Source organism: Saimiri boliviensis, chromosome 7, assembly GCF_048565385.1.
Source record: "Saimiri boliviensis isolate mSaiBol1 chromosome 7, mSaiBol1.pri, whole genome shotgun sequence".
Classification (NCBI taxonomy): Eukaryota; Metazoa; Chordata; class Mammalia; order Primates; family Cebidae; genus Saimiri; species Saimiri boliviensis.
In genome coordinates, this window is record NC_133455.1 from 67,434,056 (window position 1) to 67,451,220 (window position 17,165).

The following is a 17,165-nucleotide window of genomic DNA, read 5'->3' on the forward strand; positions in this document are numbered from 1 at the left end:
GGGCGGTGCCCTGGTCTCTGTGCTCACGTCCAGGGCTGAGTGGGGGTTAGCACTCCTGGGATGAGCAGTGTTTATGGGATGGCTCCAGACAGCCTTCCTGCCCAGCAGACACTCATCAGGGGGCCAGCACTCTGGAACTAAATTGGCAGTGGGCTGGGTGGGGGGGTGGTCACCAGGCTCCGAGTCTGCTTCACTATAGTCAGGGGGGAGTCTTCCTTCCCTCCCTCCTTCATTCTTAGCTCAGTCCTGACACCAAGGTGGGCTGTGTCCTGGGCCTCGGACAGCCATCTGTGAGATGGGATGGGCTGTCTCCTTGGAATCTGTATTTGCTGACTCCAGGACAGAGTGTCCCTGTGGCTCTAGGGTGCTCTGAGTTAGTCCTCAGCAGGGAGTGAAGCTGGCTGCAGGGCCAGGTCCAGAGTGACGAGGGTTCCAGTGGGAACGAGGCTCTCAGTCCACCATTTCCTGTTCTCCTTCCCGGCATGTGGATGTGTGGCTCTGGAATCACACTCACAGGCCCCGGGCATGTGCCGCATGCCCAGCTGGTAGCTGTGATGCCTGGAGCCCACTCCTGGTGTCCTGCCCAACACTCCGGCGGCCTCCGGGGCTCAGGCTTGCCTGTGCTTCCTCCTCAGAGCTTCTGGAGCCTTGGGACTAAGGCGGACCCTCGGTTCTGTCCCCGTGGCCTTCTGCTCTTCCACCATCACAACAGTCCTCATAGCTGTAATTTTGCGTGTCCGGTCTGTATTTCCTGGTAGGCCGTAAGCCCATGAGGCACGGGGCCAGGCCCCGGCCACCCTTTTGTTTTTTGAGATGAAATCTCTCTCTGTTGCCCAGGCTGGAGTGCAGTGGTGCGACCTTGGCTCGCTCTAACCTCCACCTCCCCGGTTTTGCAATTCTCTCGCCTCAGCCTCCCGAGTAGCTGGGACTACAAGCATGTGCCATCATACCTGGTTAGTTTTTTGTGTTTTTAGTAAAGATGAGGTTTCACTGTGTTAGCCAGGATGGTCTCGATCTCCTGACCTTGTGATCCACCCGCCTCAGCCTCCCAAAGTGCTGGGATTACAGGTGTGAGTCACCGAGCCTGGCCCAGGGCTCCATTGAAAAAAAAATAGTCTTATTGATATATAATCCCTATTACTGTATAATTCATTAATTTGAAATGTAGGAGTCAATGGCTTTTAGAATGTGCAACCATCACTACAGCCAATTTTAGAACATTTTCATCACCTCAGAAAGAAATCTTTATTTTTTATCCAAAAAAAAAAAAAATGTCTTTTAAGAGACAAGGTCTTGCTCTGTCACCTGGGCTGGAGTGCAGTGGTGCGAATGTAGCTCACTGCAGCCTTGAACTTCTGGGCTCAAGGGATCCTCCTGCTTCAGCCCCCCCAGGTAGCTGGGACTGCAGGCGCAGCTACCACACTGGGCTAAGAAACCTGTAGCAGTGGCTGCCGTGACTCCCCTAAACTCTGTCTTCTCCTTCTTCCAGCCCTAAGCAGCCATGGCTCTGCTTTCTCTGTGAATACCCGTATGCTGGACTTTCATACAAATGGAATTATAAAACAGGTGGCCTTTTGTGACTGGCTTCTTTCACTTTGCACAAGGTTTCCAAGATTTATCCATGCTGCAGCATGCGTCAGCACTCCACTCCTTTACATGGCCGAGAAGATTCCGTTGTGGAGGTATGCCCTGTCTTGGATAGACAATGTGGCACTTCTACACAGCGTTGTTTCTACCTTTTAGTTATCATGAATAATGTTGTGATAAACGTTCATGTGCATGTTTTTGCAGGACATAGGTTTCTATCCCTCTTGGGTGTATGCCCGTGAGTGATATTGCTGACTCACATGGTACCTCTGTGAGTACCACGCTCAGGAACTGCCAGGCTGTCTTCCACAGTGGCTGCCCCATCTTACATTCTCCACCATCGGCCCTGCATAAGGTGTCTCCTGCGCTTACGGGGTAAACTGGCCATGACCAGGGCTGTCTCGTTCACCACTGAGTCTCCAGGCCCTGGGGAGCCAGCCACATAGCAGGTGCTTAAGAGATGCGGACTGAGCAAGTGAAAGTGAAGGAATGGGTTCTCTTGACTGTGCTTGTCCACAGATCTGACTCCAGACTTCCCTTCAGGCGCTGTCCATTGTCTTCCCTGTGATCCTGTCTCTGACCCTTTCCAGGCAGTGATGTGCTGCTTTTTGGGGTTCCCATGTTCTTTGGCACTCATTATTTACGACGCCTCCCTCCGTGAGGCTGAGCGTCCCTCCAGGGTTAGAGGGTGCCTTAGTCATGTCTGTATCACCAGCCTCTCATGCAGGGCTGGGCACAGCCTGGGTGTTCTCTGGGGAGAGGAGGGAGTCATTCCAACTCTTAGGAGAGGGGAGCCTTAAGGGGGAAAGCGCCCCCAGGAGAGGCGGTTTCAGGGGGTCAGTGAGGCAAAGGAAAGGGGACTGAGGCCTCGCAGAGGGTGGACGTGCTGCCGCCAAATCTCCGGGTCTTGGGCTCTAAATGGGGAGAGGAGACTGGAGTGTACTGGTCCTCCTCACTCCACGGGCTGCCACTATCTTCACTGCTTTCCTGGAGCTGGGGCTGCCCAGGCACGGAGAATGGTTCAGGATAGGGACAGAGCCCAGGGCTTGGGGGCTGCTAAGTCTAGACATAATAGAGGACCCCATGGATTTCTCTAGGATGTGTGTAGGGCACCATGCAGTGAGGAGGCCTGTGTGCAATGGTTTGTGTTTTTTTTTTTTGTTTTTTTTTTTTGAGACGGAGTTTCGCTTTTGTTACCCCGGCTGGAGTGCAATGGCGCGATCTCCGCTCACCGCAACCTCCGCCTCCTGGGTTTAAGCCACATTCTCCTGCCTCAGCCTCCTGAGTAGCTGGGATTACAGGCACGTGCCACCATGCCCAGCTAATTTTTTGTATTTTTTTAGTAGAGACGGGGTTTCACCATGTTGACCAGGATGGTCTCGATCTCTCGACCTTGTGATCCACCCGCCTCAGCCTCCCAAAGTGCTGGGATTACAGGCTTGAGCCACCGCTCCCAGCTGGTTTGTGGTTTTAACACGGCAAGTGACTTGCACACTGTTGGGGTGTGATGGGCAGGCTTCAAGTGTGATTTGTATGGAGCCCTATTTCTTCCGCAGGCCATTTGCAAATTATTTACATGTGGTGTTTCTGTTTGCACACTAATCTTCATTTCTGTTCCCAAGCCTCCAGTCCCCAGAAGCTGCTCACCAGTTCCTCTCAGCCTTATCACACTTCCCACAGAGCAGAGTCAATAATGCTGAGAATAATGAGCAGAGTAGATTTATTTTGAACAGACAAACCCAGATGCTCAGGGCAGAGGCCCTGGAGCCCCAGCGGGCCAGGCTTGGCAAGAGGGGCTTCTGGGAGGTGGAGTCAGCCCACAGCTCCTCCTCCATCTATAAGCTCCTAAGCCGAGGCCTCCAAGTTGGTGGGGCAGCTCCACATCACTGTCATATCGGATCCAAAGCAAGAGGAGCTCAAGGAAGGGGGCGCAGGAAGGGGCAGCTATGTACAGAAGGGGTTGGGTGAAGGTGGGACTGATTCCATCAGGCAAATAATACTCGTTTTTGGTTTTCCATCGCCCAGTAAACATTCTATATCCCCTTGCCCTTTGTTCTAGGCATTTGCCTGACATCACCTGCCAATGTGAGCTCAGGAGAAAGATTTGTTTTCACAGTTTGGGTTCAACATACCTGCCAAAGTAAATCTACTGCCCAAAGGCCACCTCTTGATTCTCTGTGCTGAGGGGACATTGGCAGGTCCTGACTGATCCTGAAATCGTGACACTTGGCTTTGGAATTCAGAGTGGGATCTGGGAGTGTCTCCTTTTGATGTTTGCAGTGGCGCAAACATCAGGTGGTGTTAAAGGAAATTCACTTTTTTTAGGGGCACGAGAGCCTGAAGTAAGGGCAGTGTGGAGCCTGTGGGGGGGCGAGGAGCTGGCTTTGCGGGGAACCATCCGTGGGATGATCTACAGAGCAGAACTGTGTTGTGCCCATTTGACCTTCTGGAGGCTACTGCCATTCTGGGGTTAGGGGCGATGCATTCTCTTTCTCTGCCTTCTGTCCCCACCACCTGGGCCTAGCTGAGGGTCTGCATACAGCTGGGTGGGAGGTGACTGGTGAGGGAAAGGAGGGGCCCGAGGGGCAGCTCAGTTCCCAAGGAGGGAACACTGGAAGGGAATGTGGAGTCAATACGGGGATGGCGGGGGGCTGGAACATCCTTGCCTTCAGCCCTGGTAGGGGTGTGACATCCAGGGCCATGGGGCTGGGGCCCTGTCTCCTGGATGTCAAGTGTCTGGGGCCGTGCTAACACTTGTGGCTGGAGGAGCTTCCACCAGCCCCTAGCTTTGTGCTGGAGCTCCGCCCGCTCCCACAGCTCGCTAGCCCTTGGGGCTCACAGGGGACGTACAGTTCACCGGTGCCCACGACGCTGCAGCACCCACTGCCCCTGAGGACGCTGGTGCTAAGGACAGGTGTGCTGACCCCACATGGCTCGTACAGGATGGCACCTTTGGAGCTGCTCACCGCTGTGGGGACAGGAAGGGGGTGCTCAGGGCCCCATGCGGCATGGCTGTCCGTGCACTGCCCTGAAACTCCTCAGCCAGGCCATTCCTCCCACCTGCTGCCACCCCACTCAGCCTTCAGCTCCCATGGTCTCCCCACCCTAGTCATGTAAAGTGCTCGCAAGGTTCCCAGGCACCTCTCTGTTTCCCCCAGAGCCTTGACAAAGCCAGGCCGGATTCAGTTTCACCCTTCTTCAGTTTCTACTGGACCCTCCTTCCTGAGCTTGCTTCAAATCCTCTTCCTCTAGAAAAGTTTCTTCTTGTCAGTGTGGTTGTTTTTGGCCCCCGGGCCCTGAAGCACTTGGACCGTGGTGTTACAAATCTGCTCCCAGTCTGACTCCCAAAAGATTTGGATAGCCCTCTCCACCAGCCTGGGAGCTCGCAGCAGACCTAGCTCTTCTCTTGGGGTGGGGGAGGGATCAGAGGTCTGGGAAGGGATGGTGGGGGCTGACTGGTGTTGTGTTGATCAAATCCCAAAACCCCAGAGCCAGTGGGGATGGCTCATCTACTTACAGATATTCACAGGTCCAATGCCTTCACACAGCCTGGGGATGAGATGAAAAAGACAGGTTAAGTACATCAAACAGATGCAGGTAAATGTAGCATCTCCCCGCTCCTGCGCTCACTGTGAGTTGAGCCACCTTAGCTATGAGCTGTTGCCATGTGCTGCTGTGGGTTTTCAATGACTGGGGTGGGGGACAGGGGTGAGCAATACTAGCAGCCACCGCCAGAGGGCTGGGTGGTGGCCACACCTGGTGCCTGTCTTTGACCCCCCGCTCCTGGAGGAGCTCACCTGTGCTCCTCGCCCTCCAGCAGGCGCCTGTAGGTGGCGATCTCGATGTCCAGGCCCAGCTTGGAGTTCATCACCTCCTGGTACTCCTTGAGCAGGCAGGCCATGTCCTGCTTGGCCTTCTGCAGAGCCTCCTCCAGCCCTGCCAGCTTGCACTTGGCATCGTTGAGAGCTGCCTCGCCCTGCTGCTCTGCTTCCGTGATGGCACCCTCAAGTTTGCAACGCTGTGGGAGGGGCACAGAAAAGCATCACTGGGGGCCCTGGAGCCCCAAGCTCAACTCCCAGAAGAGCAGAGAGAACACAGTGGTGGCTGCGTGCCAGGCTCTCATTTGCTGAAAGCTTCATCCTAGGATTGCGACATCTGGTTCCTCCAGGGAACTGGGACAGGTTTTCTGTCTAAAATACCTCCAAGAGAGCTGGAATTTTAAGTATGAGTAGAAATTTCTGTGGGGTTAATAGGTTTTAAATGCCTAGCTGGTCTTCCCTAGGAGAATGGAGTGGATCTGACTTTATGAACAATTCGGAGCCACCCTGCATGTCAGGATCACAGAATTACAGTCTTTGGGTCTGAAGTGGCTGTGGAGAGTATCTTTTCTATACTTGCACCTAGCGAATCCTCCTTGCTTTTCATCTTTCAGGCTGGTCACTCGTTTCTGCGGGGGACCTATTTCCTATGGCTGCTCATCCTGCTGTGGCTCAGCCCTTTTGTAGAAAGGACTTGCTTCTGCTTGAGCAAGGCAGCACAAGTTTATTCCCTCTTCAACGGCACTCACAGCAGGGACTGAATCTGCCTTGCACGGTGCACATCGGCTGGTCAGCCTAGGATGGCTCTCACAGCAAGGACATCTTCCCCGGCCTCACCTGCACTTTGACATTCTCGATGTCCTGCTGCAGCCGCTGGATCAGCTTATTCATTTCCAGGATCTCGTTCTTGCGGTTACGGAGGTTGTCACAGTGGTTCCCAGCTGTGACTCTCAGCTCCTCATACTGCCAGGATAGAGAGGTCAGAGCCCCGGGCCCGCACGGTGACATCTCCTGGCCTCCTTTCTCACCATTCCTAGTCTCTCCTCCAGTGACTTCCTAGCTTGGGTGCTCTCTGGTTCTCACACTTGTTCTGCTCCTCGACCTTCTTCCACTTCTGGGCAATTTGGGGGTCCTTATATGGGCTGCTCCTGATTCCCACCTCACCCCTTCCCCAGCTCCAGGCTTGTTAAATTCTTCTCCAACCTCTGAGATCCCCTCCTCCGTTTAGCTTTCTGCGTCTGGTCGTTTACTCTGTCCCAGAGCTGAAGTTCACCCAAGGGCTCTCTCCCTTTTAGATATGCCTCTGGACCTTGGAAGGGGTGTCTGTGCTCAGGTTGGCTTGCCTAACAGACCAAGGAGTGCCCATCAAGATAGGTCTGCCCATCAGGATGAGTACATTTGTATGTTTTCCCTAAAACAATAAAAAACAAAATGCAATTTATGTCCTACCTAGATGTAACACTTAAAAAAAAAAAAAACCTTTGCACTTTAAATCCAATTTCTGAATAATAGTGTGTACGGGTTGCATTTGGGTTTTAAAAAATTAGCTGCCTTTGAATTTTCTGATGGTAGGTGGGAGCATATTATATAGAAAATGCAAAATGAGAGATAAGCCTGTAATCACATTCTTTGGCTCCCTTGTTATTTGGTTACACTGGGAAAGTCTGCAGTTGCCCAACAAATATCCATTTTCCTCTTCTTGAAACAGAACCGCTGGCTGTGCACAGTGGCTCACACCTGTAATGCCAGCATTTTGGAAGGTCAAGGCGGGCAGATCATTTGAGGTCAGGAGTTCAAGACCACCCTGGCCAACGTGGTGAAACCCCATCTCTACTAAAAATATGCAAGATAGCCAGGCGTGGTGGTGCATGCTTGTAATCCCAGCTACTTGGGAGGCTGAGGTGGGAGGCTCACTTGGACCTGAGGGGCAGAGGTTGCAGTGAGGTGAGATGGCACCACTGCACTCCAGCCTAAGCAATAGAGCAAGACTCCATCTCGAAAAAAAAAACAAAAACAGAAGCAGAACCAAACAACCCTGTTTTTATTTAGGGTAACAATGAGCTCAGATAAGAGAAGACTTCTCGGCCCTCCAATCAATGAGATACATGGCCATGGCTGGGTTGGGCTTCTGGGAAAGCTTTTTAAAGAGCAGAATGACCCCGTCGGCTTTTTTTCCCCTATGTTTTCCTTGCTGTCTGGCATAAGCCTGTGAGATTAGAGGCGCTGCAGCTCTCTTGGGACATGAGACAACCATGAGGATGAACATCCTTGTCTTCAGCCCTGGTGGGGGTGTGACATCCAGGGCCCTGGAGCTGGGGCCCTGTCTCCTGGATGTCCAGTTTCTGGGGCTGTGCTAACACTTGCAGCTGGAGGAGCTGCCCCCAGCCCCTAGCTTCATGTTACAGATGGCAGAATGGAGAGCTAGAAGGATCCTAAGTCCCTGATGATGACACAGAACCCTTGTGTCATCCTGGGCAGTTTATTTTGTACTTCAAGCTACCTGAGAAAAAAGTAAAAATTTAGTTTTAGCCATTTTTGTTTCTTTAGAATTTCCGATCCTCATAGCCAAATGCAATCCTTAACTAATAGAATGGTCTCTACGATTCTGACTTAGCGGGATGAGAAAATGGGGTGGTTGCAGTCTGAATACACTTGGCTGATGGTGGTTGCCAGGGGCAACCAGAGGAAGAACCAGCCAGAGTGAAACCTGGCTGTGGGTGGGCCACAGATGGGGTTGCCAGGAGCTGACTTCAGATCAGGGTTTCATACTTCTTCCATGGAGCTCCAGGAAATGGGCAGAGCATCACTCTGGGCACTCCCTGGCACCCACTGCCTTCAGAACAAAGCCAAACAACTTAGCACAGCCCTGCAGATGTGCAGTGACCTGGCCTCAAGCTACCCCTCCAGCCTGATCTCCACAGCACGTGGCACTCCAGGTCCCTCGCTTTCTGCTATGTGCTAACACCTGCTGCTCACCCTCCCCCCATCTGCCCATTGAATCTTATTTGTCCTTCAAGATTAGATCAAATGGCAACACCTTTGCCTTTGCAGACACACAGTTTGTTCCCTCCGTCATCAAACTCCCTTCACCTGCAGCTCCACCCTCGCGGTCACTTCCTGCTAGCTGCTGTTTTGGTTTGGGAAGCGCATCCTTGCTGGCCACCCTATTTGAAACTTCACTCCGACTCTCCCTACCCTTCTCCTGGTTTATTTTCTTCCCAGCACTTGGTATCACCGTCTAACACACGTCCCACGCGCTTACATGCCTTGTTTATTGTCTGCCCCTCTGCCCCTCCCACCTCACCCTGGCCCCCAACTTGTCTCTGGAGTGAAAGGGACGGGAAGGCAGGGACTAGCGCCTGTGCCGTTTCCTCCTGTGTCTCCAGCTTCTAGGACGGTGGTGATGCTGACTACACAGCATTGAATGAGTGGACCAAGGAATGCATGCATGCATGGTGCCTTTCACAGGTAGGGCAGGAGAGGCTGAGCTGATGATATTTGTTAAGCCAAATTACCCGAGGGCCCCCCTGCCCTCTAAGCAAGCCCCTAATTATGAAGTCTGAGGCCATCTTAATCACTGTTCTGCTCTACCATTGCTGCTAGCCTCCTCCCACGCCTGGAAGCTTAGAGCCCTCTTTGCCATCATCACCAATTAGTGTTTATTGAATGCTGCCTACAGGAGCACTTCCTGTGAGTCTGCAGGTAAAAACAGCCGGGCACCCTGGCACCCTGATGACAGGCCTGGGGTCCCTCCCACGCACTCTGCAGGGATGTGGCCTGGGACCTGGCAGAAACAGCCGCGGGTGGGCTTTATGGGGTTCCCTGAGTCTGCGGCATGGCTCTCATTAGCTCCTCACCCACTTCTGGGGGGAAGGAGTCTGGGGGTCCTCCCCTCTCCTGTCTCTTTGTCACCTCTCCAGTCTCCCTGCTCCCCTGGCCCTGGGCCTCACCCGGCACTGGTACCAGGCCTCTGCTTCGGCTTTGCTGCGGCTGGCGATGTCGTCATACTGTGCCTTGATCTCGGCGACGATGCCGTCCACGTCCAGCTCCCGGCTGTTGTCCATCTTCACAATGACTGAGGTCTCAGAAATCTGAGACCTGAGCAGGCAGGTCTCCTGGGGACAGGGACCAGGCAAAGAGCAGTGAGCTCTCACAGTGTCTGGGGCAGGGGAAGGAGCAGGCAGGTCTCTTGGGGACAGGGCCCAGGTGAGAAGCAGTGGGCTCTCTCAGCGTTCGGGACAGGGGAAGGGGAGAACCCGTTCTGACCTTCCCAGAGCAGAGTACACAGAACTCTGCTATGGCTATTCTGGGCTTCAGTCACCAACTGACTCCTTGTCCCCACCCTCTAGCTGCCCAGAGCTTGGTGGAAACTTTCCCAGAGGGGCCTGTGAGCCACAGGCTGAACGATCCAATTTCTGGGAGTCTCACTGCCTGACAACCGTCTCTCTAGTACAAACCTCTTCCCGTGCTCGCCCTGAAACGTACCCACTCTGCGGCGCTCTCTTGCCCTCTTGCTCCCTTGGCTCTGGCCCTGACTAACCACCCAAGGGCAGGGCTGTGGGTACCTCCTCATACAGGCCTTTCAGGAAATCAATCTCCTGCATCAGCGCCTCTGCATTGGTCTCCAGGTCAGCCTTCATCAGGAAGGCTGTGTCCACCTCCTGCAGCAGAGCAGGGACAGAATGCGACCTGGCTGGGCAGCCTTCCAAGCTAGCTGGCTGCAAGGGGAAGGTGTGGGGCCCACCTTTCCTCGTGGATACCCACGGGCAGTGAAGGAGTGATAGAGCCAAGGTGGGAGGAGGGCAGGGGCCCTAGGCCTGGGCCTGGCTTCTCGAAGGGGGCAGAGGTTTAAATGAGCTTTGGCAGCAGCCTCTCACAGCCCGCTCTGCAGAGCCTGGACCCGGAAAGGCCTGGCTGCCTGTCTGAGGGGCCCTCGTGGTGCTGTCCTATCCGGGATAGGTTTGCTTTGGTTTGGCATTGGCATCAGTCCCATCTCCAGCTGCCTGGGCAGGGGTGGACATGATCTTTACCCATCTTTGGCCCACATGTGTGGGGAAGTGGAGGCCAGGTCAATGGCTGGCCTTTTGCACAACCTGGGGACAAGTTGCGGGGAGAGAAGGCTAGCCTTCCTCATTGTCAGGGTCAGTGGGGCTGGCACAGGAGTCTGAGGGGTGAGACACTCTTTTGCAGGCAGGTGGGCTGCGGACACATTTGGACTCAATTCAGGGCTAGGTGGCCTGGGGCCAGGGGGCCAGCTCAGGGGCTCAGCCTGTCTGAGCATCCTCCTCACCTTCTTCAAGGCAACAAACTCATTTTCGACACAGGGGCGTAAGGAGAGCTCCTCTTCGTATCTGATGGAAAAGGCAGGAAAGAAACGCTTTAGTCGGGCTTGTGGATTTTGGAAGAGATCTTGGCATCAAGCCTTTGGGGGCGACTGCCTGTTACTGAGTGAATGCCCTGGGGAGTGTCCAGATCCAGCCCTGTCTTGGCACCTCTAGCTCCTCCACCCACTTGAGATGGAACAGTAGTCCCATGGCTTCTCATAGCCACTTTTCCAGTTTACTCTTCTCCCCATGCCTCTGGAGCCTGTGTCTGCGATGAGTCCTCCTCTGGGAAGTCCTCCTTAAGGCTAGCTTCATTCTATCTTGCTGTTGAGGAGGTTCGCTTCACATAGTGGCCTCCCCTGGGAAGGTGGAAGAAGGCTGTGCTGCTGACCCAGCTGTTTTTTCTGAGTCACTGAGTTCCTGGCTGACCCCGAGCATCCTCCTTGCTGGGAGGGTTCAGAGCCTGGCCTCTACCTGGGGTCCATTTGCAGAGGTAGCAATTACTCAGTTTACCAGACCCACAGAGACAGCCAGACTATTTCCTCAAGCTTCTTGGGCTCCTCAGCCCACTCACCACTCCCCTAAGGCGGAGGGAATTGGTCAGGGGTTCAGTCTGATGAGCAACATCAATCCGTTAAAAGCTTCCCTGCTGCTTTGTGCTCCTCTGTTTTTTTCCAGTCGAACTGCTGTAGCACTGGCCAGGGACTCTGGAGCCCACCCTGCTGGGTTTGAATCCTGGCTCTGTCCCCTGCAAGCTGTGGGCAAGTTGGGTAAGTGACTTGGCCTTTCTGCCTTGTCATGCATGGCTTCATCATCTGCAGAATGAGGCTGGCACTAGTCCTGCCTCACAGGGCTGCTGTGAGCTCACACGTCACATGCATTCATACCTGCAAAGCACTCGGACAGTGCCTGGCACAGGATCTGTACTGTGAAAGCGTTTGCTATGATTCTTAAAATACCAGTTGGATCTCATCCTTCTCCAACTGTCTCACTTTTAAAAGCCGAAGTCCCGTTCTTTAGCTGCAAACATGTCACTTTGCTACTCAGTTCTCAAGAAAGGCATTGCTCCTGCTGCGAGGCCGGGCTCCACCCCTCCCACAGCCCTGCTGCATCTCACCTGTCGCAGCCTGCTAGACCTGTCCCTCTCACTTGGCATGCTCTGCCTCTTTCTTGTCACCCATTTCCGTCCTTTCCCCATTTCCAAGATGTACTCTGGACTCCCCTTTTATAAGAAGCCATTGAAATGAAGCCATTATCCTCCATGAAGATGGGGGATAATGCCATTGGAATGAGCCATTATCCTCCAAGGCCCAGAACAAATGGCACCTTCCTGGACTCCTGCTCTCTCCCTTTCTCGGGAGTCCTCTCCCTTCTGCTCTGTTTGGGTGTAGATGCAGGTGGTATGTGCACACTGGATTGGGAAAGAGCTAGCCTTTTACCTTTCCATTGCACCCACCTTCCTAGCACAGTGTCTGGCCTTCAGTAGGTATGTGATTGACAGTTGCAGTGAGTGTCTCCATTGTGGCTCCACTCCACTGACCCACACCCTTATGGCCTGTTGTTCTCAGCTCTCAGTATATTTGCACTGTTTCTCCTCAACAGAAAGGTACCTGTTTCAACTCCTCTGCCTCCAATATGCACTCCCATGAGACACCGGACTCCCATGGGACACCGGACTCCCATGGGACACCGGACTCCCATAGGACGCCAGATTCCCATAGGATGCCGGACTCTCTATAGGACACTGGACTCCCATAGGATGCTGGACTCCTGTAGGACACTGGACTATCTATAGGACACGGGACTCCCATAGGACACCGGACTCTCATAGGACACCAGAATCTCATGGGACACTGGACTCCCATGGGACACTGGATTCCCATGGGACACCCGACTCTCATAGGACACCGGACTCCAATAGGACACCGGACTCCAATGGGACATTGGACTCTCATGGGACACTGGACTTCCATAGGACACTGGACTCCCATGGGCCACTGGGCCCAGGACCTGGTTAGACAATTTTTCTGGGCCTCAGCCTCTTGCAAGCACTTAATTACCATATGCTTATCAACCACCTACTCCAAGCTGTGAATCAGACCCAGAGCCCGCCCTCAGGGGGAGCAAGTGTGGCAGAAGAGAAAACAGGAACCACAAAGAACTGGGAAGTGAGGCAGAAGGAGCCTCACTTCCTCTAGAAGGAGCTAGAGCCTGATATGCAGAGAGTGGGTGGGAGGGCTGTGCAGGAAGCTGGAGTTGCGGGTGAGAGGAAAGGCGGGCTGTGGTAGCTTGGACATGGTGCAGAGAGATGCTGAGAGGGGTGTGTCAGGCAGGAGCAGCAGAAGCAGAAGCCAGGAGGGAAGAGGCCTGGACATCTGTCTATGGAGTAAGAAGTAGTTCAGGATCTGCAAAGGCAGAACATGTGGTTTCAGCAGAAACCTGGAGCTCCAGAAGCTGCAGGTGAAAGATCTTGTTTTACACACACAGAGAGAGAGAGGTCCTGAGGGCCATATTTTGGCAAGGTAATGGGGATGGAGACGGCAGTACACAGTCTCAGAGCTCCCACTGTGTGCCAAGTGGGGCGCCCTGCCGACACGATCCCACCTAACTGTTCTGCCACCCAATGAACTAAGTTTAGGCTTCCCATTTTATACATGGGGAACCGGAGCCCGGATTGTTTCTGTCCCTGGCCCTGGGTCTCCCAGTGAGTTGAAAGCCACGTTGACTCACTTTTTCTTGTAACCCTCTAGGGCGTCCTGGAGACTAGAGAGCTCCGACTCTAGCCTCACGTGGTCCCCGGACACACAGTCCAACTGCCGCCGAAGGGCGCTGATGTAGCCCTCGAATATGGGCTCGATGTTGGTCTGGCAGCACCTCTGCTGCTGCATGAAGTTCCACTTGGTCTCCAGCAGCTTATTCTTCTGCTCCAGGAAACGGACCTGCAGCCAAGAATGGAATGTCACCAGGCAGCAGGTGTCCTGGGGACCATGACTTAGAGAGGGCAATGGAATGAGTTTGTGCCCTCTCTCTCAACACCTTGTTACCAATGCACTGGAATTTGCAACAGTCAGGTGTCTGTGTAGACTGGCATCTCAGGGTGTGTGTCTCTGTGTTTCCCCTCATGGAGCGGCTAGAGAACCCCTACCTTCCACTCAGAGGTTGCATGTTGTAGTGGATACAGTACTTCTAGAGGCCTGGGCAGGTCCTGTTCCAGCACTGCCTGCCTGCCTCTCTCTATCCTCGTGACCTTGATCAAGACATCCTGACCCTTCAACCCTCACTTAGCTTCCCAAAGCTCTTACTTGGGACAGTGTATGGGAAGGCACTCTGTAAATTTCATATTAATGTCCAAAGATGTAGAGCTTGGGGGTTGAGGCTTTCTCTTATGACAGCCTAGGGACACTCGGGGAAAGGTCAGATCAAGGGACTCTAAGCTCTTTTCACCTACTGTCCTGCATCCTCATGGCTGTATGTGAAAAAAGTCCGGGTCACAGTAATGTGGACAGCTTCTGGCCACCTCCTCCCTTCTCACGAAGTGGAAACTGAGATTAGGGGTTGAGTAGGTTGACCATGGCCACCTGGCTAGTCACTGACAAAGGGAACATGGCCTCCGGTCCTTGCTCCGGGATTTTCCGTATTGCACATTGTCTTTCAAGAAAACTGCACAGATAGCACTGCCCTACTTCTGGTCAGTGGCTGCATCCACAGGAGGCTCCCAGCCTTACAGAAAGCGGGGGGTGGGGGTGATGTTGAGAATCCGGGCCCATGTTGTTGGAATGAGTTTATAGCCAGAACTTAGTAAGCTTTAGAAATAAAACTGAAAGTTTGAGTAATCAAGTTCCTCTATGAAGCACTTTTGAATATATTATCTCCTCGAATCTCCCAGCATCTGTCCTTGCTTTCCCCACTGGGCAGCATGGTCCTGAGGCCAGGAGGTGAATGGCTTGCACAGGGATTAAGGGTACAGGAGTGGAGTCAATGCCAGAGGCCAGGGCTCCTGACCTCTGGCCCAGGACTCTTGCCCCTAAACCTTGGGGTCACCAGAAACACCCACTCAGATCTTGGAATAAATCCTGACCCCAAGAGCCTCCCTGGGGTGTGGGGATGGGCCCAGGGGCTGCTAAGAGATGGCAGGCCGGTTCAGCACCTTCTGAAGGACAGCCTTCGTCGCCGCTTTTCAGTGGCTCTGGGGTGGACAGATGTGAGACATTCGTGGCTGTCACCTTGTGCCTCTGGCTTTGACTGTCCACTTTCCTCTCATCCCAGGCCTCAACTGATGGGAAGCTCTGGGGTCACAGTGCCTATCCGCATCTTCAGGCTCACAAGTCGTGACCCAGCTCAGGCACACGGAAGGCAGTTCTACCACTAAAGCCTCATCAGGAAGGGCATTTCTCTGCCTCTCTGATCATGCCTTTCAGTATTGCTTTGGAAGTTCCTCTTACAGTCTGACCTCAGGCAACCTTGGTGATTGGCGATGTTGTCAGATAATATTCAGAGAAAGATGACATATTTTTAAAAAGATAAGGAAACAGAAATGGTTAGTGCAGAGCCTGGTCCAACTGGCCTTCAAAGGCTGGTGGCCATGGAGTGTGGCAGAGGCCACTGGATGAACTGAGGCTTCCTTACTGTCAGCCTCTTCTTGGCTCCCTTGGACCAGAACAAGACCAGATCCCAGATCTGCAGTGGGTCTCCTCCTGCGGCCCCGGGCCAAGGCCCCCTTACCTTGTTGATGAAGGATGCAAAGCGGTTATTGAGGCACTTGATCTGCTCCTTCTCATCCCTCTTCACCCTCTGCACAGTCGGGTCGATCTCCAGTGCCAGTGGGACCAGCAGGCTCTCATTGATGGTGACAGGGGTGATGCAGGCAGAAGGCCCACAGGTGACCCCCAGTCGGTACCCGAAGCCAGGCAGGGTACCTCCACACCTGGAGGCTACCCGAGGCCTCCCGAAGCCCACGTTGCACAGGCTCCGTGAGCTGAGGCAGCCTAGAGCTCGGAGGCGCCCACCACCCCCCGGCCGGCATGGCCCCTTGCTGGCTGCATAGTGGGTGACCATCCGGGGCATGACAGCCGAGTATGAGCTGAAACTCTGACTGCCACATCTGGAGCCCGGCTGGAAGGAAGGGTAAGACATGGCAGGAGAGAGAGGCAGAGACACAGGGCCCTGGAGGAAAGAACAAGGGCAGGATGATCGAGTCATGGCTCAGTTTCCCCCCTTTTATCTGGTCGGGGGATGGAGGGCTGAGCTGGGTCAAACCCCATATCACCATTAAACCAGGTTTATGAGCTTGGGATATTGGTAGTGCTAAGTAGCAAGGTGGATAATTAAGGTAGCGAAGACCAAAGAAAAGGGGCCAATGGTCAGTGCTGTTGAGCCCTATAAAAATCCTATTTGTCCTCCTTCCTTGATCGTGGGGGTGATGAAAGGGGTCAACCAGATGGATATGTTCCGTGCATCCAGCGGCTTAGCCTCAAGGAAAGGGAGAGTTAGGACTACGTCATTTCATAGGAGGGGAGGCGTGCCATGAATGATACACTCTGGCTTCCCTGGGATTAGAGGGCAAGCCCCATGTGCTTAAGCATGCTCTGGCTATTCCCCCAAGGCTGCTTCTAGGTTTTTTGCAGATCTTTCCAGCCCAAGTGCCCTCTGTGGGCTCCTAGGAGAGTCAGAAAGTTACCAGGGAGGAAGGCTTTTGGGGTGGGAGAAGCCTCCCTGCAGCAGGCCAGACCATAACCCTCCTGAGCCCTGGCTCAGTGACCCACTGTCCCATGGGGATCTTGAAGGTAGACAGGCTCCAGGAATAGATGCTTCTCTCCAAGGCTCGTCAGTCCACAAAGGCTGCAGGGAACTCAAGAGGAGAGCCCTGGTGCTTGAGAAAGGCAGAGGAAGAAATGCTCTCCCCAACACTTCTGGGGCCCCCAAAAGGCATGATTTCAGCTTCAGGTCTCAGCTTCAATGAGGCTGTTCCTTTCCGCTGGCGCCCAACCCAACATGAGTGTCCCTGAGGTCAGCAGAGCCAGCTTTGGCCTGAGGATGTCTCTGGGGAGAGTTGCTGTCCTTGGGAATTGTCAGATTCCCAAGAAATCCCAGATGTGGGATTGAGGCTTGCTTTCCAGCAGCCAGGTCACAGACACAGATCTTTGGAGATGTCTAAAGCCCCTGCCTCACTCTTTCCTTCTCCTCTCCATCAGTTTAATCAATGAAACTTTTGCTGTGGCCAACTGACCTTTACCTTCCACACCGAGACTTATTACCAGGTCAAAATCAAGCTAATAATTATAATACGCACTTATTGGGCATTTACTATGTGCTTGGAGCACCGTGTACTCTTTACATCATGGTCTCATTTAATTCCCTGATCATACCATAAGGTAGTTACTCTGCCAGACAGCAAAATGGGGAGCAGAGCGGTTAAGAGCAGTGTCCCCAAGTCACA

At 53.6% G+C, this 17,165-nt stretch overlaps 1 protein-coding gene across 1 annotated transcript; it reads right to left on the reverse strand.

Moving 5' to 3' along the window:
- Positions 1–3,289: 3,289 nt before the first annotated feature.
- On the reverse strand, positions 3,290–15,920 carry KRT82 (keratin 82). The gene is made up of 9 exons (XM_003939190.4): positions 15,452–15,920; positions 13,460–13,668; positions 10,696–10,756; positions 9,971–10,066; positions 9,356–9,520; positions 6,243–6,368; positions 5,385–5,605; positions 5,105–5,136; positions 3,290–4,555 (listed from the first exon to the last, which is right to left on the reverse strand). The coding sequence occupies exons 1-9, from the start codon at positions 15,860–15,862 to the stop codon at positions 4,335–4,337; spliced, it is 1,542 nt and encodes a 513-aa protein (XP_003939239.2). The 5' UTR covers positions 15,863–15,920; the 3' UTR covers positions 3,290–4,334.
- Between the last annotated feature and the right edge of the window lie 1,245 nt (positions 15,921–17,165).

Coding starts and splice junctions, on each gene's coding strand:
- KRT82 (XM_003939190.4), bottom strand. CDS start 15,862: ATGTCTTACCCTTCCTTCCAGCCGGGCTCCAGATGTGGCAGTCAGAGT. Junction 10,757..13,459: donor CTAGAGGGTTACAAGAAAAA/GTGAGTCAACGT, acceptor CTTTTCCATCAG/ATACGAAGAGGAGCTCTCCT. Junction 6,369..9,355: donor AGGCCTGGTACCAGTGCCGG/GTGAGGCCCAGG, acceptor CTATCCTGGCAG/TATGAGGAGCTGAGAGTCAC.